The sequence below is a fragment of the Salvelinus fontinalis genome, chromosome 13, assembly GCF_029448725.1.
Source record: "Salvelinus fontinalis isolate EN_2023a chromosome 13, ASM2944872v1, whole genome shotgun sequence".
NCBI classification, from domain to species: Eukaryota; Metazoa; Chordata; class Actinopteri; order Salmoniformes; family Salmonidae; genus Salvelinus; species Salvelinus fontinalis.
Window position 1 is genome coordinate 36,149,831 of NC_074677.1, and position 27,114 is coordinate 36,176,944.

At 41.3% G+C, this 27,114-nt stretch overlaps 2 protein-coding genes across 4 annotated transcripts; both read right to left on the bottom strand.

Moving 5' to 3' along the window:
* Positions 1-5,899: 5,899 nt before the first annotated feature.
* Positions 5,900-10,317, bottom strand: LOC129868561 (mitochondrial uncoupling protein 2). 2 transcript variants are annotated; one of them, XM_055942658.1, is made up of 8 exons: positions 10,128-10,317; positions 9,796-9,949; positions 8,784-8,979; positions 7,977-8,190; positions 7,673-7,870; positions 7,480-7,581; positions 7,192-7,372; positions 5,900-6,199 (listed from the first exon to the last, which is right to left on the bottom strand). In XM_055942658.1, exons 3-8 carry the CDS (start codon positions 8,907-8,909, stop codon positions 6,106-6,108), a joined length of 915 nt encoding a protein of 304 aa, XP_055798633.1. In that variant the 5' UTR covers positions 8,910-8,979; positions 9,796-9,949; positions 10,128-10,317; the 3' UTR covers positions 5,900-6,105. The 2 variants fall into 2 exon arrangements, with proteins under 2 accessions (XP_055798633.1, XP_055798632.1); XM_055942657.1 differs by lacking the exons at positions 8,784-8,979; positions 9,796-9,949; positions 10,128-10,317 and having other exon boundaries at positions 7,977-8,631.
* Positions 10,318-21,008: 10,691 nt separating this feature from the next.
* Positions 21,009-24,718, bottom strand: LOC129867794 (mitochondrial uncoupling protein 2-like). 2 transcript variants are annotated; one of them, XM_055941295.1, is made up of 8 exons: positions 24,626-24,718; positions 24,126-24,232; positions 23,597-23,803; positions 23,225-23,432; positions 22,921-23,118; positions 22,716-22,817; positions 22,437-22,617; positions 21,009-22,252 (listed from the first exon to the last, which is right to left on the bottom strand). In XM_055941295.1, the coding sequence occupies exons 3-8, from the start codon at positions 23,720-23,722 to the stop codon at positions 22,138-22,140; spliced, it is 930 nt and encodes a 309-aa protein (XP_055797270.1). In that variant the 5' UTR covers positions 23,723-23,803; positions 24,126-24,232; positions 24,626-24,718; the 3' UTR covers positions 21,009-22,137. The 2 variants fall into 2 exon arrangements, with proteins under 2 accessions (XP_055797270.1, XP_055797268.1); XM_055941293.1 differs by having other exon boundaries at positions 24,126-24,261.
* Between the last annotated feature and the right edge of the window lie 2,396 nt (positions 24,719-27,114).

Consider the following 27,114-nt stretch of genomic DNA (forward strand, 5'->3'; position numbering starts at 1 on the left):
CTTTCACAAAAGTTGTTAACCTATATATGTTTTACGGACACCGTATGTTTTACAGTAGTTATCTTGTTATTAGTCCCAACCTTCAGCTCCATTCAACCCCTCCCATCTCTCTCTTAACACCATCCATATTGTATTTCTATTTTTCAACTGTGCTGAGATGTTTCACAAAAGTTCTGAACCTTTCTATTCTCATTGTTTGTACAGATTGTAAATTGAAAATATTTTTGGGCTAAAAGTATTATATTATTGATTGTTTGACTATGACTTCTCAGATTACCCAGTAGTGCTATCTGCAGGGTTAGCTCCAGGTAAAAATTGCAATTCTTCAGCCATTCCTGGACCTGTGAACAAAAACAAGCTACATATGGACAGTACCGAAACAAATGATCTAATGATTCTGTCTCTTTGCAGCAAAATCTGCAGAGCTGGGAAGATTGTATCCCCCACATAAATAACATTCCATTGGTTGCAAGAATTTTGTATAATAATTTAAATTGAAAAATTCAAAGTTTTGAATCTAGCGTCGTTTTGCGTATCAGTTCATAAACCATGTGCCATGGAATCGGTATGTCTTCCTAACTATTTTACAATCTATATGGCACAGCTGTCAATTTGTTGGTCCTTAAATAGAACTGATATACATTTTTATTTATCACAATTTTCTTTAACCAATTGTGATCTTTAATGCAGGGCCGACAGACACGTTCCTTGCGGTAATGCTACACTTAGTTGGTTGTAATTTTGGGTAGAGCAGACATTTCTATATGTTTTTGTTAGCTGCATGTGTGACATAACTCCACCAATCCTATTTATGATATAATTTACCAAGATTATACCTTTTTTTAATATAAAATATTTGTATTATTTGTTCTCTCTTTTCTGGTGGATTAAATTGAAATTGCAACCAACTTTATGGCTTGTTTTAAAAATAGCGATATTTGGGAGATGATTTCCTTTTCAAATAACTGACAATGTGAGGTTGTAATCTGAATAAAGGGTGAGGTTGTAATCTGAATAAAGGGAAAAAGTCCTTTCTTGAACACATGGTGAGACATTTTCACTAATTTGCTAGAAAACCAGTTTGGATTTAAGCCTTTAATATTTAATCATTTCTGCCCGCTGAATTCATATTCATTATATAAATAGGCCTGTTTAATTTTGTCTGGCTTGCCGTTCCAAATAAAATGGAATCTTTTTTTCTCATGTAATTAAAAAAACGTTTCTAGGTGTAAGCAAGACCATAAGCAAATAGGTAAACTAAGATATGACTAAAGAGTTAATCAGGGTGATTTTACCACAAATAGAGGTATTTACCTTTCCACGGTAGCAAGATCTTGTCTACTTTTGCTAACTTTATATAAAAATGTATTGGAGTGAGATAATTTAGTTATTTCAGAATATGTATACTGAGTATATCCACATCACCTTCAGACCACTTTATTGGTAAACTACACAATAATGTAAAAGTTGTATTTTTTTGTGATCCAATACATAATATAGTAAGTACACTTATCATAATTTGGTTGTAATCAAGAGAGGTTAGAGAAATTATCTAGATCCTTTAATAGGCTGTGGAGGGATCCATCATCGGCGTACAATGACAACTTTGTTTTTAAGCCCTGGATTTCTAATCCCTTAATTGGATCTGAATTTAATAGCTAACATTTTGATGGCCATAATAAATAGACACGCCGATAGTGGGCATGCTTGTTTTACTCCTCTCGACAGTTTAAAACCTTTTGAGAAGTAGACATTACTTACTATTTTACACCAAGGTTTACAGTACTACAGTATACATGATTTTAACCCATTTTATAAGAGATTCTCCAAAACTGAAATGTTCCAGGTGTAACAGTATAACTTTAAACCGTCCCCTCGCCCCGACCTCGGGCGCGAACCAGGGACCCTCTGCACACATCAACAACAGTTACCCACGAAGGGTCGTTACCCATCGCTCCACAAAAGCCGCGGCCCTTGCAGAGCAAGGGGAACCACTACTTCTAGGTTTCAGAGCAAGTGACGTAACTGATTGAAACGCTATTAGCGCGTACCCGCTAACTAGCTAGCCATTTCACATCCGTTACACAGGCATTTATACAGTTGAAGTTGGAAGTTTACATATACCTTAGCCAAATACATTTAAACTCAGTTTTTCACAATTCCTGACATTTAATCCTAGTAAAAATTCCCTGTCTTAGGTCAGTTAGGATCACCACTTTATTTTAAGAATGTGAAATGTCAGAATAATAGTAGAGAATTCTTTTTTTTAGCTTTTCACATTCCCAGTGGGTCAGAAGTTTACATATATACTCAATTCGTATTTGGTAGCATTGCCTTTAAATTGTTTAACTTGGGTCAAACGTTTTGGGTAGCCTTCCACATGCTTCCCACAATAAGTTGGGTGAATTTTGGCCAATTCCTCCTGACAGAGCTGGTGTAACTGAGTCAGGTTTGTAGGCCTCCTTGCACACACTTTTTCAGTACTGCCCACAAATGTTCTATAGGATGGAGGTCAGGGCTTTGTGATGGCCACTCCAATACCTTGACTTTGTTGTCCTTAAGCCATTTTGCCACAACTTTGGAAGTATGCTTGTGGTCATTGTCCATTTGGAAGACCCATTTGAGACCAAGCTTTAAATTCCTGACTGATGTTGCGTCAATATAACCACCAATTTTCTTTCCTCATGATGCCATCTATTTTGTAACATCAGAATACAACTACCATGAAAATCCAGAAAAATAATTCAGGCAGTTTTTAGGAGGTGACAACCCATTTGCAGGTAGGAAGAAGGACATTCAGTATTCTCTTTTTTGTTTGATTTATTGGTAACTCTTTAAGTTCTTGTGATCACGCTCTCCGTAGTCAACATTAACAAGGCCGCAGGACCAGACGGATTAACAGGATGTGCACCCTGAGCATGCGCTGACCAAGTGTCTTCACTGACATTTTCAACCTCTCCCTGTCTCAGTCTGTAATACCAACATGTTTCAAGCAGACCACCATAGTCTCTGTGCCCAAGAACACTAAGGTAACCTGCCTAAATGACTACCGACCAGTAGCACTCATGTCTGTAGCCATGAAGTGCTTGGAAAGGCTGGTCATGGCTCACATCAACACCATTATCCCAGAAACCCTGGACCCACTCCAATTGGCATACTGCCCCAACAGATCCACAGATGATGCAATCTCTATTGCACTCCACACTGCCCTTTCCCACCTGGACAAAAGAAACACCTCACCTGCGTGAGAATGCTATTCATTGACTACAGCTCAGCGTTCAACACCATAGTACCCTCAAAACTCATCACTAAGCTAAGGACCCTGGGACTAAACACCTCCCTCTGCAACTGGATCCTGGACTTCCAGATGGGCCGCCCTCAGGTGGTAAGGGTAGGTAACAGCACATCCGCCACACTGATCCTCAACACAGGGACCCCTCAGGGGTGCGTGCTCAGTCCCCTCCTGTACTCCCTGTTCACTCATGACTGCATGGCCAGCCACGACTCCAACACCATCATTAAGTTTGCCGATAACACAACAGTGGTAGGCCTGATCGCAGACAACGACGAGACAGCCTATAGAGAGGTCAGAGACCTGGCCGTGTGGTGCCTGGAAAACAACCTCTCCCTCATCGTTATCAAGACAAAGGAGATGATTGTGGACTACAGGAAAATGAGGATCGAGCATGCCCCTATTCTCATCGACGGGGCTGTACTGAGGTGGAGCAGGTTGAGTTAAGTTCCTTGGTGTCCACATCACCAACAAACTAACATGGTCCAAACACACTAAGACAGTCTTGAAAAGGGCACGAGAAAACCTAGGAGACTGAAAAGATTTGGCATGAGTCCTCAGATCCTCAAAACATTTTACAGCTGCACCATCAAGAGCATCCTGACTGGTTGCATCACTGCCTGGTATGGCAACTGCTCGGCCTCCTACCGCAAGGCACTACAAAGGGTAGCGCGTATGGCCCAGTACATCACCGGGGCCAAGCTTCCTATCATCCAGGACCTCTATACCAGGCGGTGTCAGAGGAAGGCCCTAAAAATTGTCAAAGACTCCAGCCACCCTTAGTCATAGACTGTTCTCGCTTTGATTTGATTCTGCTTCCCTCTTCAGACTTCAACATGAATTTTAATATATTTTTATTTAACTAGGCAAGTCAGTTAAGAACAAACTCTTATTTACAATGACAGCCTAACCAGGCCAAACACAGCTGATGCTGGGCCAATTTTGCGCCACCCCATAGGCCTCCCAATCACGGCTGAATGCGATCCAGCCTGGATTTGAACCAGGGACTGTAGTACCTTAAACCACTGTGCCACTCGGGAGCCATACATGAAAGATGGAAATGAAGTGGTCATTGGGTTTAGAGGCCTGCGAGGAAGAGGAGTAAAAACAAGACTCCCTTATTGAAAGGGACCTTCACTTTGCCCTTTAAGACCTATTCTATGGATGCACCAAAAATATAAATATCTTGTTGGGCAAGATGGGATCAAAATGCCTTAAGATGTCCCTGAATTAACATACCTATCGGCCTACTTAATGAGTAGTTAAAAATATATTGTTCAGTTCAAATACTGTACTGCTTACTTCATGCAACCTATGGTGAGGAAAATGAAACATGAGTACAGTATCTATATTTAGACTCAAGCAACACTATCAACTTCAGTGTAATTTTGCTCCACCTCTGAACCAGGTCAAGAACAAAGATGGACACATATTCAGTATCAAGGATAAAATACTATCACTGTAAAACCCAGGATGGAATGAAGGCGCTAGGATAACATTCCCGATCAGGTAAGAGAATCACCCACTCAGTGCTGGAATGACATCTTGTGCTTTTCATCAATGTATTTTACAGACATCAGTTCCCTCAGGGGCTCAAACCTGCCACATTTAGTCATGCAGGTGGGGGGGGGGGGGGGGCCTGTTTCTTTGATCTGGCTGTTTCCCCCATGCACCCAACAGTATTCCTGCAGATAGTGTTCATTAGAGGGGTTGGGTTAAATGCAGAAGACACATTTCAGTTGACTAGGTATCCGCCTTTCCATTGTGTGGCAGAAGAGTCATCCCCGGTTTGCAAGGCAACACCATGACCTGGTCTATATGGCCCAGATGTCTCTGGAGAAGTTGAGACAGTACAAGTCTGACCCAGGAGGGCAAGAGCAGAGTGCATGTTCCACTAAAACGGATTTCTCCCATATACTTCAGCCATCAAATCTGCATCCAGTCCTTTCAACCCACAGAGTTCATTCCTCCTCCTGCAGGCTTCGACTGGATTCACTGTTGATGTGGAGACACTAGATGGCAGCCTACTCAACATTCCTATCAATGACATTGTGCAGTGCTTTTTCTATTACTGTATGGGGGGGGATCCGTGTTCACTAGTCATTTGTTAAACAAATCTTAGATGATTTATGACATTGAAGGCATTCCTCACTAATGGTAGTAAGGTTTCCCACAAAATTCCTCATTAGCAAAAGAAAGTGCCAGTAAAAGGTTAAGAACGCTGACAGTGCATGCCGTTCTGAGAAATGGAACATCCCGGTACGTCAGATTTTCAGTCACTTGTCAATGGATCCAAGCTAAAGGTTTCCATTTCCCCATCCAGCTCAAAATACAGCAAAGTGGTGTCTAGAGAAGCCATGCGTATCCCAGGATCCTTCCCAGAGAGGCGACATCCAGTTTGATACTTTCCTCTGAAGCGCGCCACTGACAAGAAACACCTGATCAACCAAGCCCTAGCTTTCTGAATCAACAGCCATAATATGAAGCCTGATTTTTAAACCCGATTGGAAATCTCCTTCCTTTGACCCCCACATTTAGAATTGTGTTCCTTGCCAGCAGGTATGATTCCTATGAATAAGTTATTTGTAAAAAAGACAGAAGTCATAATTAAGTATACATTTTATTGTCGAAAGTTAGAGCTTAAAAAAGACAATATCTTCAGTCTCAGGAATACACTTCAGTGAAAGGTGAGTGAAAAGTGGTTTAAAATTGAAACGACAAGGGCCACAAAAGATAGTTAAATGGAATAAGAGCAACACCGCATCATCATCCACTGCAGCCAATAGCCAAGTCTACAGAGGAGTGCCACAGTTTTAGCGGGCTGCCATCATGGCACGTTTCAGCTGCTCATATGTAACGAACATCACCACGTTCCATGAGCCCAGTCGTAGAAAAGAGGGCATGAACCTGTAGGGAGCAAATTGAGACAACTCAGACCAAGGCAAATGCTTAAATAAACCGGAGGGGGAAAGAAAATATACTGAACAAAAATAAACACAACATGCAACAATTAAGGATTTTACTGACTTACAGTTCATATAAGGAAATAGGTCAATTAAAATACATTAATTAGGCCCTAATCTATGGATTTCACATGACCGGGCAGGGATGTAGCCATGGGTGGCCCTTGGAGGGCATAGGTCAACCCACTGGTGAGCCCCCCCCACCCCTCCCTCAGTTGAAGAAGCCAGATGGACTGGCATGGTTACACATCGTCTGCGATTGTGAGGCTGGTGGGACAATGCCAAATCCTCTAAAGCGAAGTAGGAGGCAGCTTATGGCAGAGAAATTTACATGAACTTCTGACAACAGCTCTCGGTGGACATTCCTTCCGTCAGCATGCCAATTGCGCACTCCCTCAACTTGACATCTGTGGCATTGTGTGACGAACTGCACATTTTAAAGTGGCCTTTTATTGTCCCCAGCACAAGGTGCACCTGTGTAATGATCATGCTGTTTAATCAGCTTCTTGATATGTCACACAGGTGGATGGATTAAGTAAGCAAGCATTTCACTGTAATACTTGTTGCATTCGGTGCATGTGACAAATATAAGTTCACTTGATTATCTTGTCAAAGGAGAAATGCTCACTAACAGGGATGTCAGCAAATGTGTGCACAATTTGAGAGAAATTAGCTTTTTGTGCATATGGAATATTTCAGGGATTTTTTTCCCCAGCTCATAAAACCAACACTTAACATGTTGTGTTTATATTTTTGTTCAGTGTAATTACCAGGTTGTTAGATAATACTTTGAATAAAACAAAGCAAGCAGCAACAGCTATATTTAAAGTACTGATCAATAAGGTGTATGAGCCTTGTAAAACCATCCATCTGGTACAACCCAGTCCAGGAGACTCCAGGCAACTAAAACACTTATTCATAAGACCTATGGCTTACCCTTTGTAGAAGGCAAGAGGTCCCTCCTTGGTCACCATGGCACGAGCACAGTTGAGGGCGCTGCTGTACTGGCCGAGGGCAGAGTTCATATATCTCGTCTTCACCACATCCACAGGAGAGGCAATCACAGTGGTGCAGAATCCTGCACCGAATGCAGATGTGAAGTGGCAGGGGAGGTTATCTGCAGGCCGAATGAAAAGGGTTAAGGAGAGGCATCACAATACCAGACAGAAGTATGAGAGTTTAAATGTGTCATTTTGCACAATATGCGGCAAGGCAATGGCTCACCAGTCAGGGGTGTGTTTTTAAGAAGCGCGTCCTTGATGAGGTCATATGTAACCAGCTCAGTGCAGTTCACAATAGCATTGCGGGCAATGTTTGGGCCAGTACCTGCAAGGTGGGGATGGAAACGTTAGCAAGACTGCTGACCAAAACATTGGACAAAAGGCACAATGATCCATGTGAACAAGCAAACACCAACCTCTCCACAGACCACGCATGCCCTCTTCCTTGGCGATGGTCTTGTAGGCCTGCATGGTACCATGGTAACGTCGGTTTGGCCCAGAGGAACTAGCCTGTGCCTGGAAGCGGACCTTCACCACATCTGTGGGTTGGGCTAATGCGACTGCCATGGCTCCAGTTGTACAGCCCGCCAGCAGGCGACTGCCAATCCCTACATCTGGAGAGAGAAAGGCAGTTAACAGTGGGAGTTCCACGGTCAAGAAAATGAGTATCACTTGAAAAAGGTCAATGTTCACACAGTGTGCGATGTGTAGCCTACTCACGGTCTGAGCCTTTGGTGTAGAATGACTTGACAGAGTCATAGAGGCCGATACGGATGGAGGCGAAGCTCATCTGCCTCTGGAGCCCTGCTACCAGCCCGCTGTAGAGGCTCCTGGCCCCCTCCGTACGCACCATGGTGGTGATGGTACCAAACACGCCCCGATACCTCACTGCTGTGCCATGACTAGCTGCTGCACCTTTCTCCTCTCCCTGGATCTGTGTGGAACATAAGAGACATGGAGAGACTAAACAGACACCGGGGAGGGAGCATAGGAATGACACTGGAGAATTGGGCAGGAGAGTCCAGGCAGTGTCCATGACGCTACATCCAGGGCCTGCAGATTCCAAGGGCTTTACCATCACCTCCTGGGCCGCTTAGTTGTGGAAGGAAGTTGGGAGGGACAAAATTGAAGGAAATAGAAGGTGCAAGTCAGTTTTAATGTTAAGGAAAAAGGTCAATACAATTAACCAAAAATGAAAGGGGCCATATTTTCAGTCATTGACAAATTCGGTGTCATCTTCGTAGACCAACCCAGTTTCAGAATTTAGACCCATTGACAGTAAAAATATTGATGCAGAGGTAATGTCAAGTATCCCTTTTAGTATGACAGCTCACCACATTTGACCAGTCAAATGAGTCCTTTCACATGTGATTTCATATGACAAACGATGACCAGTTCCAACCATCCTGGGTCCCCATCTGCTGAACAAAACCAGGTGGGAAATGCTTGGTTGATCCATTTCATGGCGCTACAATACAGGACCCCACCAGTTCATTTCAACAAAGAACACATGATCCATAGGCTTACCTGTAGCCGGACTTTGGCAGTGTCCAGGGGAAAGGTGAATAGGTCAGCAATGCAGGCCGCTGTTCCAGCACCGATAAACTTCACCGCAGCGGTTGGGGGCACGTCAGCAGGTCTGAATCCAACCATTTTATCCAGATAAATGGAATGTGAAAATTTAAGACTGATGAGGTGAAGACAACGGGAACTCTACCCAATTCTGAAAAGGGAGGAGGGACAACACATGTGTATTAACAATTGTACAAATAAATGGCAATATTCATAATTTCACTGACATGTCTCCATGTCACAATTGATTGTTGGCACACCAACTCAGACTAGACTATGGTAGCCAGAGCCAGCTCTAGCCTTTTGGGGGCAATAAGTAAGTTTTAAAGTTAATGTCCTGCAGTTCTACACATCTTCCCATGGGGCAGAGATATTTTTGTAGTCTGAAATGATATTTCCTGCAATTCTACATATTTGTCATTTAGCAGATACCCCAAGTGACCGCTTACACCTGAAACATGCAAAATTCGTGCAGGCATGGACGATAGCCTACTGTCCCCAAGGGGTCCAAGCAAGTGGAAAATGGAGGGGCTTAGTTCAAACTGTAGGCAAGCAGTTGTTTCAACAGACATCACTTACTGGTCTACTCAATTTGCAGAACTGCCATGAGACATCCCCATTGGTGGAGCTGCCTGTTGCCATGTCAGTATCGCTCTACTAAGCAAATGACTCGAGACAACAAAGGAAGCGCTGTGCCTCGTTTATGCGACACAGAATCAGATAGTGAGTATTCAGGAAACACTGCGTGTAGCGATACAATGTACTGATCGTGAAACCAAAAGCATAAACTCCACAAATTAAAAATAACAGACAAGCCTATATTGTTTAATTATAAGTATATTAATGTTGGACGACATTTTAACTTACTATTTAATTAATCAAATTAAGCTATGTATTGTTACACCTAGATATCAGGCGAAAGCTTTATCCAACTTTATTTTTTTATAAACCATGTGGCCTACTTTACCTTTACTTAAGTGACCCAGGACGGTGACGGCAGATATCAGGATTCTCTAAAGGCGTCCCTCTGGTCAAAATTACTTTCAATTATGATTTGGTTGCCTTGTTCTTCCATAGAAAAACGTTCAAAAACCATGTATCCAAAAAACATACTACAAATTCTGAAAAACAAGACAAAACAGGTTTAGTTCAAATCTGTAGCCTACACCAACAAGGATACAATAAAATAAACACGCCATCAAAGCATAACCAGTAACATCAACTTAACTTTGTACTACATTCTCCATAATTAAAACAAAATATATAGACAGTAGGGCTGTGAACATATTAAAAGATTACCGTGAATAAAATAACGAAAAGTTAGATCAGGAAAAAAAGATGTCAAATCCTTTGGGTTGATGCCTCTGTTATAACACTTAAAGTGAAACCTCGAGACGAGTTAGCAGAAAGCGGTAAAAAAAACTGCAGCTTTTTATACCACCATTAAACCTGATACGTCATGAGAAGGCAACCGTGTCTGTTCTCAGCTGGTTGGCGGATTAGAGTTGAACTGGCCCTGCCCTGGGGTGTATTCAATAGGACCAAACGGAAGCACGAAACGGGGAGGGATCTACCTGAATTTGTCCAATATTATTTTTTTTTTGTTACAAAACGTTTTCCGTTGCACAATTTGCACTAATGGGCAGGTTCGTTTAGCATTACCTGGTGCCCCGGGGATTGGAGATTTATCTTTAGGACCAATGGAATGGTCTAAAATGACTAAACTACACCTAGTCCGGCCACTGCGTGATGTAGAACCAACTCGCCCATTGATTACACCAGCTGTTCTCAAATTCACATAACTGCTTGTGATTGGCTCATACATTTTTTTTTTTATAATGTAGAATAGTCTGTACACAAATAGACAATGATAACATATGATAGGGGGTACAACAAATTACAGATTAAACAAAGACCTTAAAAGAAACACACATATTGATGGTTTTAACAGCTTTCTTATTAGAAGAATGTAGAATGGTCTTAATGTACTGCTCGAATTCCTTATAGAAAACATGGAAGAGTGTTTTTTTATTAGTGAATTTACATTTATGAATATGAAATTTTGCCATTGGCACAATTAGATTTATGAGGTAACCTCATTCAATTGCCTTCCACACCTCTACCAACAATACATGCCATGGTGGGTTAATTGCATAATATTTAATTGATTAATATAAACCAGTAACAAACAGAGTGTGCTGTGCAGGTTCATATAGGCTGTGCAGGCATAAAGGCAGGGTCTGTAATCTCAAACCATAGGCTATATCATCTATGATAACACAATTTCACATACCATTTTATTGGCAGGATTGTTAATTGTTTTATTCCCTAGATCAAGATTAAAAAAGCTCCTAATCACTATTCCAACCTTGTAACAACTGGATGATACCAGATGACTCACCGCTATAATTCTATTCCGACCTCCTGAATTAATCATATTCTTTGCTTCTTAGCTCAAGTCAGTCCTGTATCTACTTTTCAAGACATTTGACTCACATTGATATTAGATTTTGCCAAATGCTCTTACTTATGCTAAAGATATTGAGTACAGCACAAAGACTGCTACATAACCTCGTCCCCAGGCTCAATTGTCAGCGCAGAGAGAGAGCCAGCTGGTGGACAAGATTAGGATCCCGTTATTTTAGGGCCTTGCGACAGACAAGCATCCTGTCTAGGGGGTGTACTTGTTAAAAAAGACAGCCTCAGATGTACAACTAGCTGACCAGGTGAAATAAGTTAAGGTGTGGAAGTAGGCCTATACTGTTTACATCTGGTGATGCTGAGTCATGATGAGGATATACCAGTAGATCCTACACCACTTCAGAATAAAATCCAAATGTGAAACATCCAAGTAGAGATCTATGCTACGAGCTCCAAGGCTGTTGTGTAAGACCCTGCACGGCAAACTCCCCTGCAGATGGAAACCCTTTGCGCTCCCCTTCGTATGTGCCCCTTCTTAAAATCATGTGTCTGTTGTCTCAAAGGATTAGGCCCAACAGAGAGGTGTAATTATGTGTTATTATGATAAAAGATACAGGGGAAGCTGACAAAAAAAACTAAGAGCTCCCAAATGATTCCAGTAAGTGTGGGGGTTTTTCTTGACACAAGTGTTTAACGAGACACTCCAATGTTCCAGGACAGAGGAGGGTGAAAGTTCTTTTGCCTGGAGCAGTGTTGTAGTACTGGAGTCCGGTCTCCAGACCACATATTGAGTGTCTCGGTCTTGTCTGTGTCAGATATTGGACATTGAGACTCCTAATTTCTTCCTGAGACCAGCTGAGAGAAAAACTCATTCACTTCCATTCAGTCAGCGCATTAAACCGCTTCGCCAGGCAAATATATACACCCCTTTCTTGAAACAATAAGACTATATCTTAACAGCTTAACAGTCTGGCAGCGAAATAGTTCATTCAGCCTCATTTACTGCCTTTTTAAAAAAATATACAGTTGAAGTCGGAGGTTTACATACACTTAGGTTGGAGTCATTTAAACTAGTTTTTAAACCACTCCACAAATTTCTTGTTAACAAACTATAGTTTTGGCAAGTCGGTTAGGACATCTACTTTGTGCATGACACAAGTCATTTTTCCAACAACTGTTTACAGACAGATTATTTAACTTATAATTCACTTATAATTCACTGTATCACAATTCCAGTGGGTCAGAAGTTTACATACACTAAGTTGATTGTACCTTTAAACAGCTTGGAAAATTCCAGAAAATGTATGTCAAATTATGTCATGGCTTTAGAAGCTTCTGATAGGCTAATTGAGATCATTCGAGTCAATTGCAGGTGTACCTGTGGATGTATTTCAAGGTCTACCTTCATGCCCAGTGCCTATTTGCTTGACATCATGGGAAAATCAAAAGATATCAGCCAAGACCTCAGAATTTTTTGTTGTTGTAGACCTCCACAAGTCTGGTTCATCCTTGGGAGCAATTTCCAAACGCCTGAAGGTACCACGTTCATCTGTACAAACAATAGTACGCAAGTATAAACACCATGGGACCATGGGATCATGCCGCACAGGAAGGAGACGCGTTCTGTCTCCTAGAGATGAACGTACGTTGATGCGAAAAGTGCAACTCAAATAACATTTTATTGGTCACATACACATGGTTAGTAGATGTTAATGTGAGTGTAGCGAAATGCTCGTGCTTCTAGTTCCGACAGTCTAACAAGTAATCTAACAATTTCACAACAACTACCTTTTACACACAAGTGTAAAGGGATGAAAAATAATATGTACATGTAAATATATGGATGAGTGATGGTGTGCGGCATTGGCAAAATGCAGTAGATGGTATAGAGTACAGTATATACATATGAGATGAGTAATGTAGGGTATGTAAACATTATATTAAGTGGCATTGTTGAAAGTGACTAGTGATATATTTATTACATCCAAATATTAATTATTAAAGTGGCTAGAGATTTGAGTCTGTATGTTGGCAGCAGCCACTCAATGTTAGTGATGGCTGTTTTACAGTCTGATGGCCTTGAGATAGAAGCTGTTTTACAGTCTCTCGGTCCCAGCTTTGATGCACCTGTACTGACCTTGCTTCTGGATGATAGCGGGGTGAACAGGAATGTGGCTCGGGTGGTTTTTGTCCTTGATGATCTTTTTGGCCTTCCTGTGACATCGGGTGCTGTAGGTGTCCTGGAGGGCAGGTAGTTTGCCCCCGGTGATGCGTTGTACAGACCACACTACCCTGTGGAGAGCCTTACGGTTGTGGGCGGAGCAGTTGCTGTACCAGGCGGTGATACAGCCCTACAGGATGCTCTCGATTACAGGATGCTCTCGATTTCCTTTGTTTTGTTGACGTTGAGTGTGAGGTTATTTTCCTGACACCACACTCCGAGGGCCCTCACCTCGTCGTTGTTGGTAATCAAGCCTACCACTGTAGTGTCGTCTGCAAACTTGATGATTGAGTTGGAGGCGTGCATGGCCACGCAGTCATGGGTGAACAGGAAGTACAGGAGAGGACTCCCAGAACAACAGCAAAGGACCTTGTGAAGATGCTGGAGGAAACAGGTACAAAAGTATCTATACCCACAGTAAAATGAGTCCTATATCGACATAACCTGAAAGGCCGCTCAGCAAGGAAGAAGCCACTGCTCCAAAACCGCCATAAAAAGCCAGACTACGGTTTGCAACTGCACATGGGGACAAAGATTGTACTTTTTGGAGAAATGTCCTCTGATGAAACAAAAATAGAACTGTTTGGCCATAGTGACCATCGTTATATTTGGAGGAAAAAGTGGGATGCTTGCAAGCCGAGGAACACCATCCCAACCATGAAGCACGGGGGTGGCAGCATCATGTTGTGGGGTTGCTTTGCTGCAGGAGGGACTGGTGCACTTCACAAAATAGATGGCATCATGAGGCAGGAATATTATGTGGATATATTGAAGCAACATCTCAAGACATCAGTCAGGAAGTTAAAGCTTGGTCACAAATGGGTCTTCCAAATGGACAATGACCCCAAGCATACTTCCAAATTTGTGGCAAAATGGCTTAAGGACAACAAAGTCAAGGTATTGGAGTGGCCTCACAAAGCCCTGACCTTAAGCCTATAGAAAATTTGTGGGCAGAACTGAAAACGCATGTGCGAGGAAGGCGGCCTACAAACCTGATTCAGTTACAACAGCCATGTCAGGAGGAACAGGCCAAAATTCACCCAACTTATTGTGGGAAGCTTGTGGAAGGCTACCTGAAACGTTTGACCCAAGTTAAACAATTTAAAGGCAATAAATAAATCCTAACTGACCTAAGACAGGGAATTTTTACTAGGATTAAATGTCAGGAATTGTGAAAAACTTAGTTTAAATGTATTTGGTATTTAAACTTCCGACTTCAACTGTAGCTGATATGGCTGACTTGCTTAAACAAATGTGGTTACTACTGACTCCTTGTGGATTTGGGTAAGTCGATATGAACCGCATTCTCCTTCCATAATAACAAACTCCAAAATTTGTTTTGACATTTGAACCATATACAAACATTATTACATTTATTTTCACAAATTCATAATGTTTATTCTTATATTATTAACACTTCGCTCTAAGTATAAGCACGTGCAAGCAAACGAGCTGCGACGAGGTAGGACTATTCCTTCAGCACTTTCAAAATGGACCCCGACAGAAATTCAGATGGATGTTAGTTCAGATATATTCAGCAAGATGTTGCGGCCTTAACTTTACTCTTCTTTAAGTCACCACAGAGAGAGAGAGAGAGAGAGAGAGAGAGAGAGAGCGAGACAGCGCGAGAGAGACGGTAAGTCTACCATTTTAAGTATTTTATTAGGCATATGTGGTCTAAAAGGGATGGAAAATACAATCATGAAGATCCACTTTCATAGACAATATACTGACACACAACCTTCGCAATATGGAATTACTGGCAAACATGGTTACAGACCCAACAACATTATATAGTATCTTCTCAAGAAAAGCACATGAGCTAATTATAATACACAAAGTTAGCAAAACAATGAAATCCTTCCAACATTGCCTAAAATTATGAATAAGATACCAATGAGCTAGACTTATATGAGCAATAGGCCTATAACAATTGGCATAAGGGATTGATGAGTGTGGCATAAGGGATTGATGAGTGATAAAGAGGCAATCTGTAATTTCGATTAAGACATTAATGAGCGAGCTAAGATGGATGTAGTCAATATAACTATTTGTTCAGCACTTGAAATGTACAGGATAGAATTCAGAACATGGGCCATTCTTACAGTATTCTCCCTGTACACCAAGTCAGAACCATAGGATAAATAAAGGGGGCATTTAAGCAGACAATGAAAGCTCTAACAATATTCAGTGATAACATTTCTCTAAAACATGCTATAGGCTACATGTGCACCACCAAGTCAGAACAGTAGGATAAGTTCTGAGGGGGAAAGGGTCAAAATTATTAGGGTGAGGCACATGGGCTACTAACAGCTTACTACACACCATACACTTAGTATTACTTTCGTAGCTATAGTATACATAACTCCCTGGCATATTACATAATTTATGCAGTAGCATACAAGACATTTTTGGACTCACCATTGTTGTGCTTTGCTCACTTGAACAGGAAGGTGGCACGGCAGTCTTTCTAATGGGCAAATGTCGTCATCAAACTTTGTCATCAAAATCTGGCATTCTCTGGATTTATGGTGCTTTCAAGACAACCGGGAATTCTGAAAAGGTTTAATTCATGACGTAAGTGATCTTCAGGTCAGAGCTCTAGAAAGAGGCCCGAGTTCCCTACTTGGAATTCCGATTTGGGTGAGTGTTCAAAATGTGTTTTCCCAATCGGAGCTAATTTCTTTCAGAGTTCCCAGTTGTCTTGAACTCACTGAAGTCTGAAATTTCCCAGTTCCAAGTTTCCAATTGTTTTGAACAGGGAAGAAGTCATGCTGGATTGACAGCATGACCAATGTATTCAACTTTTTCTGCGCCATGGTGTTGCGTGTGTATGTTTATCATTTTAAGATTGGAAAAGAGACTCTGTCAGAAAGATATTTTAAATCCTTAAACCCAGACTTGGACCACACACCCTCTCCACAGAATGGCAGGCAGGGAAGCAAAATAGTGATTGCTTTGCAACACTTTCAGTTAGCCACGGATTCCTTCCAAACCACTCATTGTTGAATTTGTGATTTCTGAATTGTTGTGTAATGTTTATGTCCAATGGCCGATGAGCACCGATACGTTTTATCTATAATTGATCTTAATATGACTAGGTTGAAAAAGATTTGCCAGTAGATCGTCGACATGATTCATGATGATAACTGCTTGTCTAGCTTGCTAGCTAAGATTTTGAAAGTATGATGTTGACATGATCAGTCCAAACAAAGCTATGGTAGATATAATGTGCTTTGACATCATTTTATCTGTGGCCAATGACCTTGAGCCTTCTTAGATGGGCACTTCTAATGTAAATCTATGGTAGCACCCAAGGGGGATTGAACTGTCTAGCTCTCCCTGTAGATACTGCGGTGACGTAGTGTCCCCATGAGTGAACACTGACAGAACACTGAGCCAATCATGGCGCAACTAGAGAAGATTACCAACGCCTGCGCTCTGTATTTCCCGCTGGATGCCCCTCCACCACAGAAAGCCCTGAGCTAGACTGAAACACCTGCATTTTGGAGCTGCCTTACTCAAGAAAGAAACCCTGTTTGTGTGCAGCTTTATTCACTCAATAAATTTGTTTTTACATTGTTTGCAAACTGATATGTGACACGAATGAATGCCAAAATAACATGCAAAACAGGCAACGCATGAATCAATTAATTTGTAGTTTTTTAGCTAGCCACACCTGCCCTGAATGATGGATTGCCACTGTAAACCGTATACCCACTTTTCTTTCAGTGAGCATTGCATATACTCACTTCTTAACCCTTACTAATGCATATCAAAGTAGTGAAGTAGAGGTATACGATTTATCAATTATGTAGTACAATAGAGAAATCATGAACAGTAGTCTACACATTCGCAAACGTAAAATATATTTGCATGCCTGCTGCACACATCCTAATTTAGCGGAATATCATCAGCAGGCAGCAAGAGTGTGCAGCTCTCAGCTGGTTTTGGCATGGAGCAGCTCACAGAAGAATGACATTGGTAGCCGGTAGGGTAGGAAAGACGTTTCAACTTATGATATCTACCAGTATATGCTAACTAAGGCAACAATGGGTATGCAAACCAAGTATTGAAAAAGTTTAGTCCGAAGTGTTAGTAGGCTATTTGTGAACCGCAATCAGGGGCACAGACATGGATGAGCCGGGGTGGTCAGAGGCCCACCCACTGGGGAGCCAAGCCCTGACAGGCCCACCCAATCAGATTGATGTGATTTAAGCATTGTTGTGGACTTAGACCATCACATTTTTTAATATTAAAAAAAGGTGTGGTTTTGAGAGTGAAAATCTGAAAAATCTATCAGAAACTCATAGGATTTTTCCCACAGGGTGCTTTCCTTCGCTGGGTGGGCTGTTTGGGAACTTTTTTGGCAAAATTAGAGTATACCCACTTCTCCAGGCACCACTGCACCACTGTAAAGGGCTGATGGAAAGATAGCAGCCACACACAGTATGATGTTAAAGGATAAGCAGTCCATAAACTTGGACATAATAGGCCAGTAGGTCCCAATCATAAGAATACAAAAACACAACCATTAAAACCTCTTAAGGATCGGCCCTTTTTTTTCTCTTTTTTTTTCACCTAAAATGACATACCCCAATCTAACTGCCTGTAGCTCAGGCCCTGAAGGCCCTGCATTTGTTTATTAATAACTTTTCAAAACTGGGCACTCTCCTCAAACGATAGCATGGTATTCTTTCAATTAAATAGCTAATGTAAATTGGACAGTGCAGTTAGATTAACAAGAATTTAAGCTTTCTGCCAATATCAGATATGTCTATCTCCTGGGAAATTTTCTTGTTACTTACAACCTCATGCTAATCGCATTAGCCTACGTTAGCTCAATCGTCCCACAGAGGACCCACCAATCTTGAAGAAGTTTTAACTACTGCGGATATGAAACAAACAGACAATCATAATATCAGTAAAAAATATTAAATTCCCAGTTTATGCTACAAAACCAACTTAATAGGAGTTTTTAAAAATAGGTTCTATTTGACTCAACGTTCCTGGGAATGTCAATATAATCAAACTAGCAAGGGCAATGATCACAAGTCAGTCATAACGTGGAAAATAGGCTAAAATATCTATTTATGTAGTAAGCTAAAAACACGGAGCCTAACGTTAGCTAGCTAGGAGGATGTCATATTATGCCATTGGAGGAGTGGGTGAGTGACTGACTTTTCCCCCCTCATATCGTTAGAAATGCAGGTGTGATTCCTACTCCGATTTCAGAGCACTCTGTTCTGAGTGTGCCAAAGTGCAGAACAGCTGATGAATTTACGAACGTGCAACAACTGCTGAATATGACCGGTGTCAATAAACATAAACAAAAATACTCTAGAGAACACTCTAGATAACATGTAAACAGCCTAACCAGCTCTGCTACAGCTGGTAAAATGGTCAGAGTGAGTTCTCTCATTTGTGTCTGGAAGTAGCAAGCTAGCCAACTTTAGCCAGTTAGCTTGGGTGCTTGGTTGGGACAAGCATGCATTGGCAGGCAAGTTGCAGAAGGACAAGGAGGCTACAATTCCCCAACGTTTATCAGTGCAATTTTGACGACAAGTAGATGAAAAAGCATTAGTTGTTGATCTTGTTGTTGTTGATGTGCATAACTGAGAGAGAGAGAGCCTACCTTTTCATGGTTGTTTGATCAATAGAACTGTAAAGTTTCCAAATGTAAGAGGACTCCAGTGGCGTTTAATTATTCAGGTTTATTTTGTGGCTTTTGGCGAATGTGTTCTAGTGATCTAAAGTCCCGCTGTTGCAATTGCCTGTAAACACTCAGTCGAGTTCAAAGTGAATGATGGCAGGCCCGTGTGGCAAATTGCTTGTTTATATAAAGGCCTACTGTAGCTCTGATTGGCTATAGAGCACCGGTCTGTGTAGACTCCGATCCTGGACAAGATAAATGTTTTTAGTCTGTTTTATTTACTGCAGTGTCTATTAATTGTCCAAATGCACGGCCGCTTTTCCAATTTATTTTGCTATAGAATTTTCATAAATGCCTTAGTATACATAATTCCCAAACATTCTCAGAATTTATGAAAATGTGAAAATATCTTAGGTGGTCGCTTGTCAGAAAATGTTTTTAAAAAGTGTCATATTCTTCCTGGGGGTGTAAATGAACAAGTTCCAAAAAAGATTTAATGTTGCTAAAATGCTGTCAGTTCCACTTTAAATGCAACAATGTTTCACACAGATAAGTTATCTTCAAAGAGATGGCTAACAACAGCAAGCACGCTGCAATAAAAAACACAATTCTACTCATCAGATGATGATCATTTGAAACTGAACTTCTTGTTGAAATTTATTCTAGAAATGGGAGAAGCTAACAAATTAGCAACAACATCCTCTTTGATAACACCTGCTGCAGCCGCTGCAAAGTAGCCAGTAACAAAAGATAGGTAGCTAGACCATGAGAAAACTACTGGTCGCTATTATGCAGTGACCTGTTGGCCTTCAAGAAGGCAGAAGTTTCCATAGGTTTTTGTAAAATGTTCCCACCCATTAAGTCAAAATGTGATTTGGTTGATTCCTCTGCCCAGTTGAATGGTAGATGCCTTTATCTAGCTTTGGATGGCCTAGCCAATGGCTGATTTAGCTAGCTAGATTTATCTCCCCAGAGACCAGCAAAGAAAAATATGGATTGGATCTTTTTTCTCTTCAATGTTAACCCTTTCCTTTCCAACAAAAACGGAAGAGATTAAATCAGAACATAATTGAAAATAATAGTATAATCATCATGATTATTATATTATTATAATAATTATTTTATAACTCCTTAGCCCCTATCTGAAGGTGTAGAAGGCCCATTGTTACCCACTGTGTTTGGGTTAGTAATAATTTGTAGAGTGTCTCTATTTTTCCTCAGCAGCATTTTCTCACTATTCTGAATGTCTAAAGAATCCATATGTTGTTCTGAAATATGAACACAGAAATACTGGACATTTTGAACTCTTGTGGTGGTGATTTGACAACATCACAATCATGGTCTTGTATTGGACTCACATTTTTCTGGCCTCAGTCTTGACTCTGTCTCGGACCCCTTGTCCCCCTCCCAGTGTTGGTCTTGACTTGGTCTTGACTCTGACTTTATTTGCTCCGGGCTTGGTCTTGAATCGGTCTAGCTTCAGGTGGTCTCGAACACAACACTGGTCTGGAGACATATGCTATTGTAACATGTCTTGGTTGTTTTGAAGTTGGACAAGATGGGTGTGTTAGGAAAATAATTCAATTTATAAATCTGATCAAGCTGAAGCAAATATATATGGATTTACTACCTTTGGACTTAGCCTTAAGTCTAGTCACAGGATTGGAGCCCTGACTACCACCACCTCCACATATGGTTCATCATTGAGCCTCTGGCTTTATCAGCAATCACAGGCTGAGAAGGACCGTCACTGGGAAACAGTCAGCTTCATCAACGGACACAAGCTGCCTTGTTGTTAATTAGGACACATAACAATGCATGGCTGAAATGACCAAGCTCCTTGAGAGGATAAGTAAGTTTAATACTTTAAAACATGAAATTATATTAAAAGCAACTGAGTGCATTATGCATGTATCAGTTGGTGCTAATAGAACTTTAAGCATTTCCCTCTGTTTCTTGCTTATCTTGCCTCTGTAGTTACGTGTCTCTCAAATATTATGGAAGAAGTTATTTGGTTCACTAAAGTCAATGGTTTGGGTCTGCAGTTTTAAATCTCACTTAGCACACTATTGTATGTGTATGCCACTCTAAAGTAAGGATAAAGATAGTATAAAGATGCTCCATTTTGTAAAAGAAAGCAGGTGTGTATCGAGTAAAGTCTCTGCCCCACTTACACGCCCATTTTTTTTTCCAGTGGTCAACATGGAATTTTACAGAGAGAAGATTGATCCCATTAGATAAAGAGCTGTAAGTGAGGTTATTTATATACTTCTCTACCATTTAGAATGTCGTTTTAAGTCTAAAAAGGCAACCCAATTGGGGGAAAAGTGCAGCTTTATTTATGTTTTAGGTCAACCGAATGTATTGCATTTGCATTGGAATATACATAATTCATGACCTGATTATGAGTTATCGACCAGCGATAAACCAAGCTTTCACATCTTAATGAGAAAACGCCACATGTAAACAAATAACACATAGAAATATAAACAACTTCATCATAAGCGCAAAACTGTAAACATTTCTTTACACAGTCAAAGGAAAAGAATGAGGGAGAATAAGAGGAACGGTCTATGGCTCCGCTCTACTATCTAAAAGTGGCCATTGTTTCACAGGCCATTTGCTACCAGACCATTTTACAGTGGCCCCGTTTGGGCCTTACACCTTAACATGTATAGTGGTGGATAATCCTACCACAGGAGGCTGCTGATGGGAGGACGGAGCATAATAATGTCTGGAATGGAGCAAATGGAATGGAATCAAAACCATGGAAACCATGTGTTAGATGTATTTGATACCATTCCGCTCCAGCCATTACCAGGAGCATGTCCTCCCCAATTAAGGTGCCACATACCTCCTGTGAATGAATATATGTCACCACTGTTAGAAGCCCACTCCAGAAATCCATTTCATGGAACAATGGGGGAGAACAGGCCTGATTTCCACTGTGCTGTGGTGAAGCCTTCATGCCTGCAAGGCTCAGTCCAGAGAAACATTAGAAAAATAACAAAAAATCAGAATGGTGACTCCCAGGAGGTCTTTGTTCTCATCATAGCCCTCTTGATCTGCTCATAAGACACAAACATCACAATGTTCCAGGACGCCAGTCGCAGGAAGGAGGGCACAAACCTGTGAGAGAGTGGAAAGGAGATGCTATTATAGCTGCGTAGCAGACAGGTGTTTTCAAATCAAAGTATATTAGTCACGTACACAGTTTAGCGGATGTTATAGCGGGTGCAGCAGTTTTCCATTCTAATCTAGGATAATGCCATTCAAAATGTTTTCTAGCAAGCCTTAATGATCAAATTCTTACCCCTTGTAGAAGGCTGTTGGCCCCTCCTTAGTCAGCATAGTGTAGGCACAGTTCATTGCGCTGCTGTACTGGCCTGACGTTGAATTCATGAATCTGGTCTTAACCACATCTACTGGTGATGCGACAATGGTGGTACAGAACCCTGCACCGAGCGCAGCCGTGAAGTGGCATGGAAGGTTATCTGGGGGAGAAGTATCAAACATACATTACATTGACATTACATAGCTACATTAATGTTATGTAACACAGTTCTAGGTCAAAACTAGAGAGTAACCTTACCTGTCATTAGGTCATACTTCAATATAAGTTCCTTGATGATGTCGTAGGTGACCAGCTCGCAACAATTCACAATGGCATTGCGCGTTATATTCGGCATGCAGCCTGGAACAGAGGAATATAGATTTAAGTAAGTTTTTTGTTCTCAGTTGCTCTAATATTTTCAGGACAGGCATTTTTCCTTCCTGACTGTGAGATTGCTACCAACCTTTCCAAAGGCCCCGCACCCCTTCATCTCGGGCGATGGTCCGATAAGCGTCCATAGTACCGTTGTATCTCTTCACCCCGTCAGCCAGACGTACTTGAGCCTGGAAACGCACCTTGACCACGTCTGTGGGCTGAGCAAACATCACAGCCATTGCTCCGGTGGTGCAGCCTGCCATGAGCCGAGTAATGATGCTAGCACCTGAAGAGAGGTGTGCACAGTTAGTTATGGGTCCCCAATAAATGAAGTGTATAAGATAGTCAGCACATGCATGGTTCTAAGGTTATATAGGGGTTGTAAAACTTACTGTCAGAGCCATGAGTGTAGAACTGCTTCATGGAGTCATAGAGGCCGATACGGACAGAGGCGAAGCTCATCTGCCTCTGGAGCCCTGCCACCAGCCCGCTGTAGAGGCTCCTGGCCCCCTCCGTACGCACCATGGTGGTGATGGTACCAAACACGCCTCGATACCGCACAGCCTGGGCCCCATGCCCCAACTGAGCCTCCCCTTGAATCTGGAATACAAAGTAGATAGGATTGCTGACACCTGACTGGGGGATATTCACCACGGCTTGCGCTTTCTCACATTCAATCTACATTTTAACTGATTTGTGCAGATTTAATGTTCAGTTTTAATCAAGGCCACCTAGCCTGCCTCTCATCCATCCACACCCCTCACCTGAAGTCTGACTTTGGCAGTATCCAAGGGGAAGGTCACAAGGTCAGCGATGCAGGCTGCTGTGCCTGCACCAACAAACTTGACAGCCGTCGTTGGCGCCAGGTCTGTGGGTTTTATTCCAACCATAGCTGTGCCAGAGATGTGTTGCTTGAGTTCAAGACAATCAATTCAACAGTAGAACAACAAGGATCAGCCTGCTGAGCAACTCTGTGGTTAACAGAGGGGACAGGACACAGAGATAATGATTGGATACTATATTACATCACACAGAGGTATTTTCATGAAGGGCAGGTGACCACTTGCATATCAACATTCCATTCCATCATATATGAATTTGCACATAGACTTGTCTGGTTAAGATTACTGCTGCTAGCATAGCATGTTCATCCAAACTGACATAGTGTACTTGCATTGTAGCTATACAGAGAATGGTGCGGTCAATCACTGTCATCTCCTGCTAAGCGGGACATGCTTTGATTTATTTGCTAAGGTTTTCCCATACAGTGCAACTTTCAGTGGGATGTAGTACCTGTCAGTGAGCGATATTGATGAGGAGAATCTTCAAGTCTCTTTCACAGGTAAACTTCTTGTTTGAAGGTGTTTTCCTGATGAAATGCCTTGGTCCATAAAATCTGCCTGGAGACAGCAAAGCAGCATGCCACTACCTGTGAACATCAATAAACTTTCATCGATGATTATGATTATGACTATAATTATGGTAAAGTATGACTTTATCTGGCATGAAATATGATAACTTATCTATTACAACTTCAAATGCTACCACTCATTACAGTTGCTGCTAGTCCTACCATGGGTACCATTTCTCCTTATTTTACAATCTAGTAGACCTACTGTTGCTACTTCTATTTCAATTGAAACCAATTTTAACTCAACAAAATGACCTAGTTACTTGTAAAACAAATTGTCACAAAAATACATCTATAAGTGCAGGCTATAGAGTCAAGTGTAGGTTAAATTATTCAATGCTCTTATTCTGTCATATATCTAGCAATTAATCTGTATATTTACCTTTTGTAATTTTGTAGAAAAAATGTAATCCAATATATGACCTCAAAAATAACAATTAATCCTGATTTTTTTTATCCTGTTGTGTTTTGCTCCTTGCTGTTTCAGGGTACTGCACATTTACAAAAGCACTCCTCAATTTATAGGCTCGTCTTACGCGCTGCAGCTCAGGCATACCGTCAAATTGCGTAGTGAGTCACACATGCTATGTTTATCTCAAGTCAAGTGTTTATGGACAACAAGTTCAGGTCCTGCGTCTTGGGCTGTTGTTGGCTGTGTCTGCATCTTCAACTACATCTGAACAGAAGATATTTCTAAACCTGTGAAGTTGTTCATTACGCACTGGGGCCATTTCAAACATGCTCTTCACAGGTTACTAGGCTGAATTTAAGCCTGTATGAGACCATGTTTTTATCCAAATTATTTCACCTATTCAGTGAATTTCTTAAAATGTATGATGTCGCACTAATGTATGCCTTTGTAAATAACACATCCAAAAATAATAGGCCTAAAATATCTACATTTAGTATACAAGAAACAATATGGTATGAAAATTATTCAAACCATTATAGGCCTCATTTTCTTTTTTCAAACACAGATCTAACAGCTGTGTACTGAGCTATTGAAATAGGTCTACACTTGATGTCAAATAGGCAATAGAATTTATATTTATTTAGAAAAACAACAGAATATGTGATTCCTTTTTTTTAATAAGAACTGCATTAGTTTTGTTCCTAAACAGCTGTGTGCTTAATTTATTCACATGACGAAATAACATTGACACATCATCTGTCACCTCTTTAACACAGAACATTTATTTACATATTACCTACTAGTATCCTGCTTACATCTTAAGCGCACTCATGTTATTGGTCACGGATTGTATAATATGTGAGAGTCTAGCCAATCAGGCGGAGGGGCTTGTCTGGATTCCGAAATTGCTCTTCCTTTTTTCTCAGTGAGTGAGTGCAGAACTCTCACTACTCTGTCCTATGCCGAGTTCACTGGCTAGTCGGAAATGTCTGTTTTCTAGTTCCGACCAGTGGCAACCCGTTATTCAAGGCAGGTTCATTCAGGGCAGGTTTGTTGCCTGTTTTGCATGTTATTTTGGCATTAATACGTGTCACATATCAGTTTGCAAACAATGTAAAAAAACAAATAAAAAAAATATTAAAAAAACATGGTCTTTTTTCTTCTTTTTTGAGTAAAAATGCTTAAAAATGGAAGTGTTTCAGCCTAGCTCAGTGCTTTCTGTGGTGGGGCAGCCAGTGGAAAATACAGAGCGTAGGGGTTGGCAATGTTTTCTAGTTGCGCCGTGATCGGCTCAGTGTTCTGTCACTCATGGGGACACTGTCACTGCAAAATATACAGGGAGAGCTAGAAAATTCAAGCTCCTTGGGTGCTGCCATAGAGTTACATTAGAAGTGCCCATCCAAGAATGTTCAAGGTCATTGGCCACAGATAAAACAATGCCAAATCACATTATATCTACTGTAGCTTTGCTTGGACTGATCATGTCAACATCATACTTTCAAAATCTTAGCTAGCAAGCTAGACAAGCAGTCGTAGTGAATCACATCGACAATCTACTGGCAAATCCTTTTCAATCCTTGTCTTACGAAGAGTAATTATATCGGTGCTCATAGGCCATAGGACATAAACATTACACAACAAGTTGGAAATCGCAAATTCAACAGTGACTGGTTCAGAAGGAATCAGTGACAAACTGCAAGCGTTGCAAAGCAATCACTAGCCTGCCCATCAGTGGAGTAGGCGTGTGGTCCAAGTCTGGGATAAAGGGTCTCTTTTCCAAGCTTAAAAGGATAAACAACACCATGGGCCAGAAAAGGTTGAATACTTTGGCCATGCTGTCAATCCAGCATGACTTCTGCCCCGTTCAAAACAACTGTAAACTTGGAAATCTCAGACTTCAGTGAGTTCAAGACAACTGGGAACTCTGAAAAAAACGATACATTTTGAACGGTCATCCAACTCGGAATTCCAAGTCGGGAACTTGGGTCTCTTTCTAGAGCTCCGACCTGAAGATCACCTACGTCATGATTGAAACTTTTTCAGAGTTCCCAGATGTCTTGAAAGCACCATAAATGCAGAGAATGCCAGTCTTTGATGACAAAATTTGCCGACAAGGACTGTCAAGCCACCTTCCTGTTCAAGTGGGCACAGCACAATGGTGAGTCCAAAAATGTATTCTATGCTGCTACATAAATTATGTTATATGCCAGGGAGATATGTATACTGTAGCTAAGAACGTAATACTAAGTGTAAGTTGTTGTAACGGAAATGCTAGAAGTCGGAAAGCAGGTGCAGGTGGTGAGTTTAATAGTACAAGAAACATGGAACGAAACACATAACTAATACTGCCTGGGCAATGCAACTAAGGGAGTGACTGATATAGGGGAGGTAATCAGTGAAGTAATGGAGTCCAGGTGTGCCTCAATGAGGCGCAGGTGTCCGTAACAATGGTGCCAGGT

What these genes read in the sequence shown, in the direction of transcription:
- LOC129868561 (XM_055942657.1), bottom strand. Translation starts at nt 8,334, where the DNA reads ATGGTAAAGCCCTTGGAATCTGCAGGCCCTGGATGTAGCGTCATGGAC. An exon ending in CTACACCAAAGGCTCAGACC is followed by an intron (nt 7,871 to 7,976) that starts GTGAGTAGGCTA and finishes TTCTCTCTCCAG; the next exon opens with ATGTAGGGATTGGCAGTCGC. An exon ending in CATGCGTGGTCTGTGGAGAG is followed by an intron (nt 7,582 to 7,672) that starts GTTGGTGTTTGC and finishes CCCACCTTGCAG; the next exon opens with GTACTGGCCCAAACATTGCC.
- LOC129867794 (XM_055941295.1), bottom strand. Translation starts at nt 23,722, where the DNA reads ATGGTTGGAATAAAACCCACAGACCTGGCGCCAACGACGGCTGTCAAG. An exon ending in CTACACTCATGGCTCTGACA is followed by an intron (nt 23,119 to 23,224) that starts GTAAGTTTTACA and finishes ACCTCTCTTCAG; the next exon opens with GTGCTAGCATCATTACTCGG. An exon ending in GAAGTATGACCTAATGACAG is followed by an intron (nt 22,618 to 22,715) that starts GTAAGGTTACTC and finishes CTTCTCCCCCAG; the next exon opens with ATAACCTTCCATGCCACTTC.